The sequence below is a fragment of the Bos indicus genome, chromosome 16 (genome assembly GCF_029378745.1).
Source record: "Bos indicus isolate NIAB-ARS_2022 breed Sahiwal x Tharparkar chromosome 16, NIAB-ARS_B.indTharparkar_mat_pri_1.0, whole genome shotgun sequence".
NCBI lineage: Eukaryota > Metazoa > Chordata > Mammalia > Artiodactyla > Bovidae > Bos > Bos indicus.
In genome coordinates this window covers 77051152-77066011 of record NC_091775.1, presented here as the reverse complement: position 1 = coordinate 77066011, position 14860 = coordinate 77051152, and the positions used below count along the sequence as shown (strand labels likewise).

Here is a 14860-nt window from a genome sequence, read left to right as displayed (position 1 = left end):
GTTCAATCCTTGGGTCAGGAAGATCCCCCGGAGGAGGGCATGGTAACCCACTCCAGTATTATTGCCTGGAGAATCCCTTGGACAGAGGAGCCTGGTGGGCTACAGTGCATAGGATGGCAAAGAGTCAGACACAACTGAAGCAACTTAACACACACAAACGTGAGAAATTAGAATTGGGACTTTTATTTTCAATGGGAGCATTTTGAATTTTTATCCAATAAGATTTCTGGCTTGTGCATTTAGACACACCTTTTCTAAGGATACCAAAATGTATTAACACACTTTCTAAAAAAGCATTTGCTTAATGTAGACTTTACAAGCTTAAGACTCGTCTCTGAAAGACAATTGAGTTTCATCAGTTTGGAGACTGCTCTGTGCCACCTCACATTTTTAACTTCTAGAAGCCACCACGGACAATAAGCAGTGCCTTGGTGTTGTGTATTATTTTAGTTGCAGAGGTTTTCATTCTTATCTTATATGAAACCAAAGTCATTATCAGTAATGAATTTAACCCTGATAAAACATGAAAATAGATGTATTATTTTATTATTTTAATCATATTTACTTATTACATATTATTATTATGTATTATTATCTGTTGCTGTTGTCAGTTGTTAAGTCATGTCCGACTCTTTGTGACCCCATGGACTGCAGCATGCCAGGTTCCCTGTCCTTCCGTATCTCCTGGAGTTTGTCTATTGAGTCCATGACACCATCCAACCATCTCATCCAGTCACCCCCTTCTCCTCCTGCCCTCAATCTTTCCTGGCATCAGAGTCTTTTCCACTGAGTTGGCTCTTTGCATCAGGTGGCCAAAGTATTGGAGCTTCAGCTTTAGCATCAGTCCTTCTAATGAATATTCAGGGCTGATTTCCTTTAGGATTGACTGGTTGGATCTCCTTGCAGTCCAAGGGACTCTCAAGAGTCTTCTCCAGCACCACAGTTCAAAAGCATCAATTCTTTGGCACTCAGCTTTCTTAATGATCCAACTTTCACATCCATACAAATAACTACCAGAAAAACAATAAAGTGGTGTCTCTGCTTTTTAATATGCTGCCTAGGCTTGTCACAGCTTTTCTTCCAAGGAGCAAGCATCTTTTAATTTCATGGCTGCAGTTACTGTCCACAGTGGTTTTGGAGTCCAAGAAAATAAAGTCTACCACTGTTTCCACTGTTTCCCCATCTATTTGCCATGAAGTAATGGGACCAGATGCCATGATCTGCCATGATCTTAGCTTTTTGAATGTTGTGTTTCAAGCCAGCTTTTTCACTCTTTCATTTTCATCAAGAGACTCTTTAGTTCCTCACTTTCCACCGTTAGGGTGGTGTCATCTGCATATCTGAGGTTACTGATATTTCTCCTGGCAATCTTGATTCCAGCTTGTGCTTCATCCAGCCCAGCATTTTGCATGATGTACTCTGCATAGAAGTTAAATAAGCAGGTGAGAATATACAAACTTGACGTACTCCTTTCCCAATTTTGAACCAGTCCATTGTTCCATGTTCGGTTCTAACTGTTGCTTCTTGACCTGCATACAGGTTTCTCAGGAGACAGGTAAGCTGGTCTGGTATTCCCACCTCTTCAAGAATTTTCCAGAATTTTTTGTGACCCACACAGTCAAAGGCTTTATGGGTAATCAGTGATGCCAACATTATACATTTCAGCCTTCTGTAATGATAATCTTGTAATTGTAACAATTATCTTTCTTGATAATTGTTATTCCTGAGTATTGAAATAATATTAACAAATCCTTAATTCCTTCATTTTATGATATAGCAGTTTCAGAAATTAAATTCTTGCCTAGACACATCATAGTATTCCAGTTTAAACTCATAGAGTCTTGGGCCTACCGCCTCAGTTAACCAATTCCTGAGTAGGATTCTAATCTATTCAAAATGAAAGCAGTTCAAATATAATGCAAAAGGCATTGGTCAGGGTTGTGTAAACAGCTTTGGTAGCAGCAGCAATACTGAAGATGTTAAAATAGTGAAGCCAGCACACACACAGCCTTAAATATTTTATGGAAATACTGTCCCTAAATCATTTCATTCTCACCAAGACCCTGACATTAGGTGTTAACATGATGCTTATTTGTTAAAGTGAGGAAATGGAAACTCAGGACTCTCATTGTTTACCGTCATCACGCTGCTGGAGAAGGTCCAAGCCCGGCCTGGAATCCTGTGTCCCGTTCCCCACGTTGCACACTGGCACCCGTATGGCCGCACCCTCCTCTCTCAGACCCGTGCACCTGTGCACAGCTGCAAGGCACTGAGAGGAGAGCCAGAGAGGGCAGGCGTTCAGGACGGAGCACGCCGTCCACACTGCCAGCTGGACCACAGGCCAACCAGCAGCAAACAGGATGGGAGAGACACCACCTCTTTCCAAAACGCCGACGCAGCCCTCCCCCTTGTTCTCAGCTCGCTGTGACTCACACAAAAACAATAATAAATGCAGCCAGAGTACAAGAGTCTCAGCTCCACATCCTGGAGCTGGTGCACCCTGCTCTGCTCACGGACCACTTCTTCTCCAGAGTGTTCCCTGACTCTGAGTGGCATCTTTCTTCCTGCTTCCCCAGCACTCTGTTCAGAGAGAGACTGTAATTTTTGTTCACACGCTTTCTCCCTGAATAGGCTGTGAGCATTTTGTCAGGGATAAATTCTGTCTTAGCCATCTTTAGGTCTCCATGGTCTGGCACAGTGTCCAGTGCTTGCAAAACTGTGATGAATATTTTCTGAGCAAATAGCATTTGTTACTCTGTGCTCTCATTCAACAAACATTTGTCAACAGCAAGAAACTGCATTTCTCATGAAAACTATTTCAAATGGTTCTGTTCCTGAGCAAAGCCCTGAGCAGTATTTAACTGCCTTTGCATGACCCCACCAAAAATTCGTCAATTTCACAATTAAGAGCGTATAGGAAAACTACCATTTTCCTTTGATAAAATAAAGATATAGGCTGTGAAATTCAGAATTTCTCTTTAGGCTGTTACACATTATTTGCCTTTGGAATTTGAAAGATAATTCTTATGGGTGTATTATATGGTGAGTAAAATTTGAGGTATCTAGGTAGGTACTCCAGAATCAATACTTAAGTGTTCTTTAAACTGGTGCCTCATATATTTATATAAATATGGACTATCTATGAAAATTATTCCTGGTAATGGATATAAGTTCATTAAGTTTCATGTCTTAATTTTGCAAATAGGATTACACTTTCAACAAAAAACTTTCAATAGTAATGGTAATAAAAATATTTTCCATGAAATAAGATCATATTTTACATAATACTTTTATGTTCCCCAAATTATTTTCATGACCATTCAATCACACATTTGATTCACCATAGCTTCAAAGTGATTTACCTGAACAAAAATACATTAAGAACAGATGGAACATCAAGCCTAGGTGAGAATCTCCACATTGACTGAAATTCAAATTATGCCTTTGATAAATGCCACTGTAATGGCAGTGTCAGAGCTGGCTACCTTTTGAGGACTATTGGAAAAAGCTTAGAGAAGAACATGAAGAATTATCAAAAAAAAAAAGAGAGAGAGAGAAGGTCTTATAGTCTTATAGATTTTAAGTAAGTAGCATCTATATCATGTGATGTGGAGAAGTAGAGTAAGTTTCAGGTGTGCAGAAAGAAGCTGCATGATAACATGGTTTATCCGCCAGCCTCTAAGGGGGCCTTCCCTGTGGCTACAACTATTGTGAAGGGCAGACCCGTGCCGAATAATCTGGATTTCCCACCAGAGGGCAGAAGAGAGCAGGCCAGGGAACGCGTGCTCTCTCTTGTTTGCATCATTCATGACCCTTCAGTGTTCATTTCTGTCCTAAAATTTAAAGGAAACAAGGTGGTGGTGTTAAAATGTGATACTTCTCTTTCACTCTTTCCTCTTAAATAATAGTCCACTTGCTTGGATTATTATATCACCCTTCATTGGCACTCTAATCCTACCCTAACCTCTCCCTTCAGTGTATCCTCAGCACAAGGAGCAGAGTGATTTTGTTAAAATGCAAGTCGAACATTTTCAGTCCTCTGCTCAAAACTCTGCAACAAGTTTGGGATTAACAGATGCTCAAAACTACATATAAAAGAGAAAAACAACCGAGACCTACTATATACAACAGGGAACTATATTCACTATCTTCTAATCACCTATAATAATGGAAAAGAATCTGAAAATGATCATCCAAAAGACGGGTCACTTTGCTATACACCTGAAACTAACATAATAGTGTAAATTATACTTGGACACAAATTAAAAAAAACTCCAAAGTCACTCACTAATGATTGAATGAACTCAAATTTTTATTTTTACCCATATCATTTATCTGGAACTTTTTCTAGTAAAAAAAAATTACTATATACATGCATATACATATGCAGTACATATAAAAATAAATATATAAGTGTGTGTGTGGTAGCTGTGTCCAACTCTTTGCAACCTCATGGACTATAGCCCGCCAGGCTCCTCAGTCCATGGGATTCTGCAGGCAAGAATACTGGAGTGGGTAGCCATTTCCTTCTCCAGGGGATCTCCCCAACTCAGGGATCAAACCTGGGTTTCCCACATTGCAGGCCAATTCTTTACTGTCTGAGTCACTAGGGAAGCCCTATATAAAAAATAAAATATAAATATATACAAATGCATGTATAACTACTTTGGGTTGATCCTTGTCTTACAGGCTTTGCAAAATAAGAATCAAAGATGTCATGTGACAACCCATTTAACTGTTTACATCAGTGTTCTCTCAAAGTGTGGTCCCTAAACCAGCAGCAGCAGCACCACGTAGGGGCTTGTTATAAATGCATGCTCTTAGACCTCACCTCGGATCTATTGAGCTGGAAGCTGTATTTTATTAAACTCTCCAGGTGAGTCTGTTACATGCTAAGATTTGAGAACCACTGAAACAGATTACAAATTCATTAAGCTGGAAATGGCAATTGAATATTTAATGCATTCTCATTTTCATATTAGAGATTTCAAGTTTTTTGTGGGTAAAATAAGTTTGAAAATATTCTGGCTGTGATAATATCAGCAAGTCTTCTTCCTAATGATGTGAACACCTGTTCTTCCCTTACCTGCCTTTAGTCCCTCATCCAGACTGGTCCTAATGTCTTACACCTGGTATTGCAATGCTTTCTAACTAGTCTCCATGTACTAACTAGTCTCCATGTATTAACTAATCTCCACATACTAAGACATTTTCTTGAATAAAAAAAATAAATTTTCATACATTTTTGTTTGTGAAATGAGATGCATCTTACAATCAATAAATACATTTATTACAGTGCTTTTTCTTATTTCCCCAAAGATTATTTTTATATCAAAGATCTATTTCACTTGAGGAACCAAGGTATTTTCCTATACTGCTTCGCTTCATCATGCATCCAACTGGCATTCCCCCTGCCCTCTCATCGCTCTATTTATCTCATACTGTAGGCATTTTTAACATGAAAAAAGTTTATTAGTCAACCGGGCTAATTCTAAGGAAGATGTCAATTTCAGAATGATCCACTGCAAACACTTGAACTAAGAGCATGTCACTAAGGTGAGGCTGTTAAGGTGGCCCCTACTCCAGTCAGACTGGTGTCCCCGTAAGAAGAGGAGACGAGGACACAGAGGTGCACAGAGGAAAGACCACAAGAGGCATTTCACATTTGGGATACATCCTTGACATCTTTTATGCCAAATTTAGACCACTTAAAGGAAACCTTACAATTCAATTAAAATGTAAAAGTAAAAAAAAACAAAAACACATACACTGTAAAACATAATTTTTCAAGCTATGTTTTTGCAATTATAAGGCTGTTGTAGAAAACTAATTTATATGGCTGAAACATTTGCCTTTATGTCTGTTCTTTTCAGTCACCATTCATGATATTGTACTAGGAGCAGGAAACAGGTGGTTTTCCAATGCGACTTTATAAACGGATGCAATCCCAAAAGCAGTCCTATAAAAATTTATTTCTCATTTTTATTCAAACACTAATAGAATTGATTTTGATGGTGAGCACACTGTAGTGTATACAAAAGTGGAAATATAATGCTGTGTGCCTGAAACATGTAGTGTTATAAGTCAGTTACCTCAATAAAAAATTAAAAATTTTAATAATTGAAATTCAATTGCTGTAACTCAAAAGAATGGACATGATAATATGGAATATGAACAAAGGGTTTTTCATGAGGTAGTACTGTTTTATGAGCTACTTTAGTATGCCTGTAATTTTTAGCATATTAGATAATTTAAAGATACTGAACAAAATAATTTTCCATGGGACACGTGTTCTACCATCGTAAAGTATGCATAAAGTAATAGAGAAAGTAAAATCTAGTTTAATATCTATTTACACCAGTTTTGTTACTAGGAAGAGTACCCAGAAACAAGGAAGAATTAATTAGAACAATTCACTAACAGTTTATTATTTCACCATGATTCACTGTGCTGAGTACTCCTCTTTTTAATTCACTAACTTAGTATAATAAATACTCCCAAAGTATTGATGAATTGAAGAATAAACAGAAAACATGACTTCTGTTCTTTCAGAACTAACACTTGAGTGGGAGGAGACAAAAACACAGATAATCTGAAGAAGAGGACAGAATACAGGGAGTTCTTTAATAGAGACGCAAACTACTATGGAAGTAATAAGTAATCATAGTTACTTGGTGGTTCCGATGGTGAAGAATTCACCTGCAGTGTGGAGACCCGGGTGCATCCCCGGGTGGGGAAGACCCCCTGCAGAAGGGCACTGCAGTATTCCTGTGTTTCCCTGGTGGCTCAGATGAAAAAGAATCAGCCTGCAATGCAGGAGACCTGGGTTCAATCCCTGGGTGGGGAAGATCTCCTGGAGAAGGAAATGGCAACCCACTCCAGTATTCTTGCCTGGAGAATCCCACGGACAGAGGAACCTGGTGGGCTACAGTCCACGGGGTCACAAAGAGTTGGACAGGATTGAGTGACTGAGCAGGCAGGAGCCTTATAATGAATGAGCTACTTGTTACTGTTACTAAATCAACATCAGCAGAAACTTTGTGAATAGATATATGGGTTTATTATTTGCTGTTTCCATGAGATTCAGCAAGAAGTGGCTTTTTAAAATAATAAAATCATGACTTATCTCAAAGGCCATTCTCCGTCAGCCTTGCTGTCCTTGGTGTGTTTATCACACTCCGACATCCTGTGTCCATCCGTGGCCAGCCCCCACCAGGCCGCCCCACGGCCCTGGGAGGAAGGGCGTCTGCTCTGATGGGGAGACTGGACTGCCTTGACCCCGAAGCCCAGGTCCCAGACGCCCTTTAAGTCTAGACTGCATCTACAATAACAACAGCGACAAACGCTCAAGCTGGGTGGATTTTGAGTAGTTTAGGAGGCCCCCTATCTGCTGATGAGCTCCTGTCAAGGCCATGTTCAGAAGCAGTTGGATGGGCCATTCAAGGTCTCTTCTGCTTCCATCACATTAAGCAGAGGGCTAGGTTCCCCGCCCCGGACTGGACCCCCACTTACCAGAGAACCCGCGCGGGCAGAGGCAGGTGTACCGTCCGATTTCATTGAGGCACGTGGCCGCGTTCCGGCAGGGCTCCGACACACACTCGTCCACTTCCACGTCGCAGTGCCGGCCTTGATAGCCCGGGACACAGAAGCAGGAGTAGCCGTCGCCTCTGTCCTGGCACACGGCGCCGTGCAGGCAGGGGCTGGACGCGCACTCGTCGAGGTCCAGCTCGCAGAACCTTCCCGCGTAGCCAGCGGGGCAGACGCACACAGGGGGCCCGGGGTCCTGGTGGCAGACGCCCCCGTGCAGGCAGGAGCGGGGCCCGCAGGGGCCAGCGGCGGTGTCGCAGCCAGCCCCGCTGTGCCCGGGAGGACATCTGCACCGAGAGCGCCTCTCCCCCGGGACGCGGGCGCACGTGGCGTGTCCAGGACAGGGGCTGGAGAGGCAGGGGTCCTCCTCCTCCCCACAGTCTTTGTCCCCGTGAACGGCTGTGTCTGAACAACGGCAACTCTTGTCTTTTGAGAAATCCTTGCACGTAGAATTCTTTTGGCAAGAATCGGAGAGGCACTTGGTGTCATTTTTATTGCAAAAGGAACCTACAAGGAAAAACATCAGATGAAGCATGCAAACAAATGGTGGATGATAAAATTAAAGAACATCCTTACTTCCACTCTTCATGCACCTCAAATGAACTCATTAAGAGAATGCAAACTTGACTGCATTCTAGCGATGAATTTGTCAAATAATGTCTAATAACGAGCTCTGTCATAATGATGATTTGTCATTTTTTTTCATATAGCTGCTAGTAAGAAACAAAAATGACTGGCTTCAGATTCTTTGCTTCTCTTGCATTTTCCTTTTCTCAGGTAGAAGTGCTGTTGAGGGATGGGGTGGATTGTTAAATTGCCCCATAATCCCTAAATTTTGAAATTCACATTCTCTCATGGAGGAATTTGGGTGTATCCTGGGAGATGAGATACAAAATTGTCTCTGAATATACTGTCTAACTGAAACTAATATTTGAATGAACACAATACTTTGGCTTATGACTGCTTTATTACAATCATCATGTGCGGTCTAAAAAGAAAAGCATAGAAGAATGAAAATATAAAATTAAACACCAACTATTTGCTGAAGGTTTACTCTGTGTACCAAGCACGTCAGGTGTTTCCATATATTATTCATAATCGTCCCAGCAACAAATATTATGTGCATCATACAGATGACAGGCTAAGTCCCACCGAAAGGAAGCAGATGTAAAGTGTATGGACTTCCAAATTTCTGCAAGCTTCTCTGTTCTAGGGAAACATTTTTGAAATTCTCATTGGAATGATGACCAGCAAGAAAGCAATACTTCTGTGATTTTTTCCCCAAATTCACTGGATATCTACATGTGTATAATTTTCCCCTGAATCTACACATATTATGATCACAGCACTGTTATCTTCTTAATTATGTATATTGAGAAGCTGTTTGATTTGGCAACTCAACCACATCAGATCCAAAACACTACCCTTTGTGTATGGATTTATCTAGTACACCATTCTCTTATTTTTACTTCCAGTCTCACAATATCCCTAATATAACAGTGGGTAATGGTCTAGGCTTATAATTTTAAAAATTATGAAATGAATAGTCTGCTCTTAGGAGACATAAATCAACTACTGTCAGAAGAAAGTAGCATGAAAACTTTGAGAAATATGTAAGAGTGGTAAATCTCTTCCTGCAAAAGGAGAATTGGTTCTCTTTAATGTGGTCTGGTCACCGAGAGTGTGATGGGAAGATGGAAAGCTAGCGATTGACTGGTTCATCACACAAGAGTGAGGGTTTTCACAGTTCTCTTGCTTGGAGCCTTTCTGGCAGCTGAAAGTTCCCCTCCAGTGCCTGTGCACAGAAGGTTAACATATGCTTATGTGTTATCAGGAGGGTTGATCTGAGAGCAGACCTTTTCTAGTCCCTGTGGAAAAACTCAACCAATCATCCTTTTCCCATAGTTGTTTTTTTTCAAGCACTGGCTTTCCAATCACATCGTCAAATGTATGACTGGCTTCTAGCTGTTCATGTCTTAGCCACAATGTCACTTTCTGAGAAAAGCTTTCTCTGAACCCCTTTTGTAAACCTTTATCATGTTTTACTTTCTCATATATATGTGAAGTGTGCTTATTTCTCTGTGCACATGTTTGTTTTCTGTTTTCCTCACTGCAGTTCTAGCTCCACTAAGGAAAGGGGAAGACCTTGTCTCTGGTGTTTTCTGGGTTTGTAACATCACCTGTCATACAGTATCTGCTCAGTGCATACCTACTGGAATAGAGCGGAGAGATGTCACAACAGAACATGGGAGGAAGGGTGCTGTGTGATCACAGGGTCCAGGGCAAGCCTGCCAGGAAAGCCTCACTGGAGAAAAGGTACTGGAGATGTCTTTTAATTTATTAATAATTGGATGACAATTGGTTTGCAATGCTGTGTTGGCTTTTGCTGTACAATAATGTGAATCAACCATGGTGGTGGTGGTGGTTTAGTCACTAAGTCGTGTCCGACTCTTGAGACCCCATGGACTATAGCCTGCCAGATTCCTCTGTCCGTGGGATTCTCCAGGCAAGAATACTGGAGTGGGTTGCCATAAGTATACATATATCTGAGATGTCTTTTTAAATGAATGCAAGTGAAGGAATGGCATTATTTTCAGAAGAAAAAAAGAAAAAGCATGAGAGATATGGGCATTGCTCTGCCAATCGTATGAAAAGCATGAAAGTATGGGAAGGCAGAGGTCTGAAAAGGGGGCAGAGGGCAGAGGATAGGGAGGAAAATGAAGAGATATTCAAAAGTTCTAACATGTATAGTACTTAGAGTTCCTGTGTCCAAACTAAAAAAAAAGGAGAAATAAATATTGCAACTCTGCTCTCTGAACTCACACCGTCCTAGGCATATGATGAAATTACATTTTCAATCTTGCTTTGTTTTGTTGCATTTTGTTAGTGGTAATAATGATGGTTTTCCCCTTCCTTCAGAAATCAAGTATCTTGGAAAAACAGTGGAAAGTAAGAGAGGAAAAAAGTGAAAGTGAACTGTAGCATAGTTCCTAAGAGATACTTTGAAGAGGTACAGTATTATTTACAGGCATACTGTGATAAGTCAAAATGTATATTGTAAACTCTAGGGCAAGCATTAGCAAATTGTAGCCTGTGAGTCAAATCTGACCTGCCATCTGTCTTATAAATAAAGTTTAATTGGAGCACAAAAAAATCAAGTATCTTGGAACTTCCCTGGTAGTCCAGCGGTTAAAACAGCCTTCTAATGCAGAGGGTGTGGGTTCAATCCCTGCTCAGGGAGCTGAGATCCCACATGCTTCACAACCAAAAAACATTAAAAAAAAAAAAAAAGAAAAACAGAAGCAATATTGTAACAAATTCAATAAAGACTTTAAAAATGGTCCACATCAAAAAAAAAGTTTAAAAATGAAGTATTTTCATTTAAGCCATTAATTGAAGCATCTGTATAGAAAAACACATAGCAAAAGGAAATTAGCATTTATATCTTAGGCCCTTACGGTGCAATTTTAAAAGTAAACTTCTAACAGCATTTGTGCAAAGCATTTTACAGATGGAAAACTGAGTTTTATAGGGAATGAGCTATTTTTACAGGGTCATAGAGAAGGGGGATTTGAACCTCTGATTTGTCTGATTCCAAAGTTCATTTCTTTTTCCTGCATTATTTTAGAAGTTAGGATCCTTCTGGGTGGAGTTTCCTGCTTAACCATGGTGATATCCACCTAAGTGTTTACTTCTGCTGCTTCTAAACCCCATGAAAAGCCTAGTGAAAGTGTTAGTTGCTCAGCTGTGTCTGATTCTTCGCAGCCCCGTGGACCCTGCCAGGCTCCTCTGTCCGTGGCAACTTCCAGGCAAGAATACTGGAGTGGGTTGTCATTCCCTTCTCCAGGGGATCTTCTCGACCCAGGGACTGAACCCAGGTTTCCTGCCCTGCGTGCAGATTCTTTACCATCTGGGCCATCAGGAAAGCCTGTATGGCTTAAAACAGTATGGCGACTCAATGGAGAAGGAAATAGCAACCCACTCCAGTGTTCTTGCCTGGAAGTTTCCCTGGACAGAGGAGCATGGCGGGCTACAGTCCATGGGGTCTCAAAGAGGTGGACAGGACTGAGCACATGCATAGCTGCTCGCCCACTCAAATGACTAAATGACAAAGATTGACAATACCAAGTGCTAATGGGCACCTGGAGAAAACAAAACTCTCCTTCACGCCCCCTTTATTATAACTGATCTTTCTTGTCTGTGTATTAATAATTGTATTCATCTTTCAAATAATGAACTTTGATTTCGTAGAGTTTGTCTATACTTTCTTGGTTTCTTGGTTTTCTGTCCTACAGATTTCTACTTTTACCTTTTTTTTTCCCCCCTTAATTTTACTTTCTTTTTAACTTGCTATTTACTTTTTTGGATTTCTTCTAATTTATTAATAAGATAATTTTTTTCTTTAAAAGTACAGCTTTGCTGTGTTTCCCACAATTGCTTTTTATTATATTAAAATGTTTTCTAATTTCCATTGTGAGTTATTCTTTGCCATATTAAAAATCTGAAAGAATTAATTAGACCAAGTTTGTTAACTGTTATTTAGATCTTCTATAGCATTATTCACTGTTTTCTACTTTTTCTCTCTGCTGAGGTTGATGCATTAAAACCTCCCATAGTGATTAGATATTGGGCTTCCCTGGTGCCTCAGCTGGTAAACAATCCGCCTGCAACACAGGAGACCTGAGTTCAATGTCTAGGTTGGGAAGATCCCTTGGAGAAGGGAAAGGCTACCCACTCCAGTATTCTGGCCTGGAGAATTCCATGGACTGTATAGGCCATGGGGTTGCGAAGAGTCGGATACGACTGAGTGACTTTCACTTTCTTTCCATTTTCATAGTGATTATAAATTTTCTCTATTTCTCCTTTTCGTTCTGACAATTTTCACTTTTATATTCTGAAGCAATGTTCTTATGTTCATAGAAATTCAGAATAGCTACATCGTGCTGTTGGTTTGATCCCAATATATTTTCAAAAAATCCTCTTTTGTCTTCAGAAAGGCACCGTAACTTAAAAGACTACTTTGCTATATCAGTTACTTATCACATACATTGCCAGTGGAAATTCAAAATAGTGTAGGAATTTTGAAAAACATTTTTGAAGTGTGTTATAAATTTAAACATACATTTACTGAATGACCCAGCAATCCCACACCTAGGCATTTCCCCCAAGAGAAATGAAATTATAACGCCCATACAAAAAATTGCTTGAAAAAGAAAACAATTTTATTCATAATGACCAACACCAGAAAGAGCTAAATGTTCATCAACTGGTAAATAAATTTTAATATATCATATATTGGACCACTACTCAGCGAATTACTGATCCACAGAACAACATGAAGGAATCTCCAGAGTATTATGCTAAGTGAAAGAAGCCAGACCAAAGACAGCATGCTGCATGATTCCACTTTCATGATGTTCTAGAGAAGAAGTAATCATATCATTGGACACAGTTCAGTGGTCACTGGGGAACGGAACTGGTGAAGGGCCTTAATGCAGAGGATCATAAAGAAATATTCATGGACATATTCTATATCATGAGTGTGCTTCTAGTTACTAATTGTATGCATTTGCCACTTAAAAGTGGTGAGTTTTCTCATACTGTATGTAAATTATACCTCAATAAATCAGACCCACCCCAAATCCTAAAATAATACAGAAAGGAATAAATCACCATAAACTTTCAAGAGCCAGGACAGAGGTTGAGGGAGTAGACAGCCATAAACACACACACACACTGGAAGCTGGACTGCAGGGGGTGAGAAGTACCAGACTTAGGAAGCCAAAGAAAGCTGACACCAAGCCAGAAGTGGGAGAGCCCGGAACCAGCTGATGCCACAGAATTCCCGACAGGTTCAGGAATTACATGTGTCATGCACTTCTGAAATGATCATGCAAGTGGAGCTGAGAAAAGGAAGGTTGTTTGGGAAACTGGTTGAGAGCAGTTAGATGCTCTTGTTCTCTCTCTCACCCTAGGAAACTGCATGTGTTTCCCCCACGAAGGCAGATTCAGACGCACGGGTGATGTGGGTGGGGCTGAATCTGGTTTGTGGAAGAATTAAGTGGGTGTCTATGCAGAATTCTGAGACACCCCCCAGCCTCATTTTCAATTCATTTCTAACAATGCCAGGAGCCAGATGTATACTCCAAGCAGGAAAGGGAATTATTTCTCTTGACAAGCCTGAGTGAAAATACTTTCAGATACTGATGCAGAATGTTACTTATTGAAATGACCCAGTTGGACCACTCTAGAATAAATCCTAATAAGCTGTAAAGCCTAGCACATAAAGAAAGATCTTTCAAACAGCTTTAATAAGAACTACTATATGGAATGTACGTAAGCATATAGGGCATGCATACGTGCTCAGTAGAGAGTTATTTTTTAATTATGCTTTAAATTATACTTCAATTATACTCTAAAAAACAATGATAAATGAGTGTTTTTGAATCTATTAATCAGCTTAAGAAACAATAGTACTTCCTTCTAATGTATGAACAGATTGCATGAGATTTTCAGACATTTGAGGAAAATCTCCAACTAAGATCAAACACAAAGACAAAAACACACATTGTTTTAAAGAAATGTAACTTGGAAGAGGCAGAGACAGTGTAGGCAGATAAGCAAAATTTATGTAAACTTGAGAATTACTATTTTCAAAGAGTCGGAAAGGATATAGCTGCAGTGAAATGAGTAGAAGGGTTATAAAAATAAACTTCCAGAAAACAAGAAATTAAAAATGTGAGTCTCAGACATTTAAAAATTCAGCTGAGTGATTGAAAGTTGGGAAGAATCTCCCCCACCTCACCCCCACAAAAGAGTTTTACCAAGAGACTGGAAACAGGAGGTAGAAGAAAAAGGGACCTAGAGGAACAGTCAAGGAGGAATTTCAAAATGAGACACCAGAGAAAACGGGGAGGACATGAGGGGTCAAGGAGAAGAGGAGGACGGAGCTTAAAGTTATGTCAGGATATGCAGAATTCCAAGCGATCGTGCGAGCAGCTAAAACCGAAGAATAAGGCCTAGCCTATTATTTTAAAACATACAAATGAAAACCACAAGAAATATCTAGAAGAGTTTCAAGTGGTTGCTTCCAGTTGCACGCTGAGAGTGAGAAGCTGGAATTGAAGGGGAGGTGGTAAGAAGTGTATTGTTATCCCCTTATAACCCTTAGTGATTTTTAAAGTGTGGCTGAATAAATGTAATAAAAATATTTTTCAAAGCCAAACAGGAACAGTTATAACACAGACACACACACACTCATTGGCCTGCTTAC

General features: G+C 40.1%; 1 protein-coding gene and 1 long non-coding RNA gene across 6 annotated transcripts in view; both read right to left on the bottom strand.

Annotated features, from left to right (window-relative positions):
• CRB1 (crumbs cell polarity complex component 1) overlaps positions 1-14860 on the bottom strand; it is a 265895-nt gene that overhangs the window by 143965 nt on the left and 107070 nt on the right. For all 5 annotated transcript variants that reach the window (XM_070768705.1, XM_070768706.1, XM_070768707.1 and 2 more), the window contains one exon: positions 7513-8094. In XM_070768705.1, coding sequence (XP_070624806.1) covers positions 7513-8094 — 582 coding nt within the window. The remainder of the gene's footprint in view (positions 1-7512; positions 8095-14860) is intronic.
• LOC139176454 (uncharacterized) lies at positions 161-4744 on the bottom strand. Its single transcript, XR_011560962.1, has 2 exons — positions 2137-4744; positions 161-1419 (listed from the first exon to the last, which is right to left on the bottom strand). It is a non-coding gene; the product is annotated as an uncharacterized lncRNA (long non-coding RNA).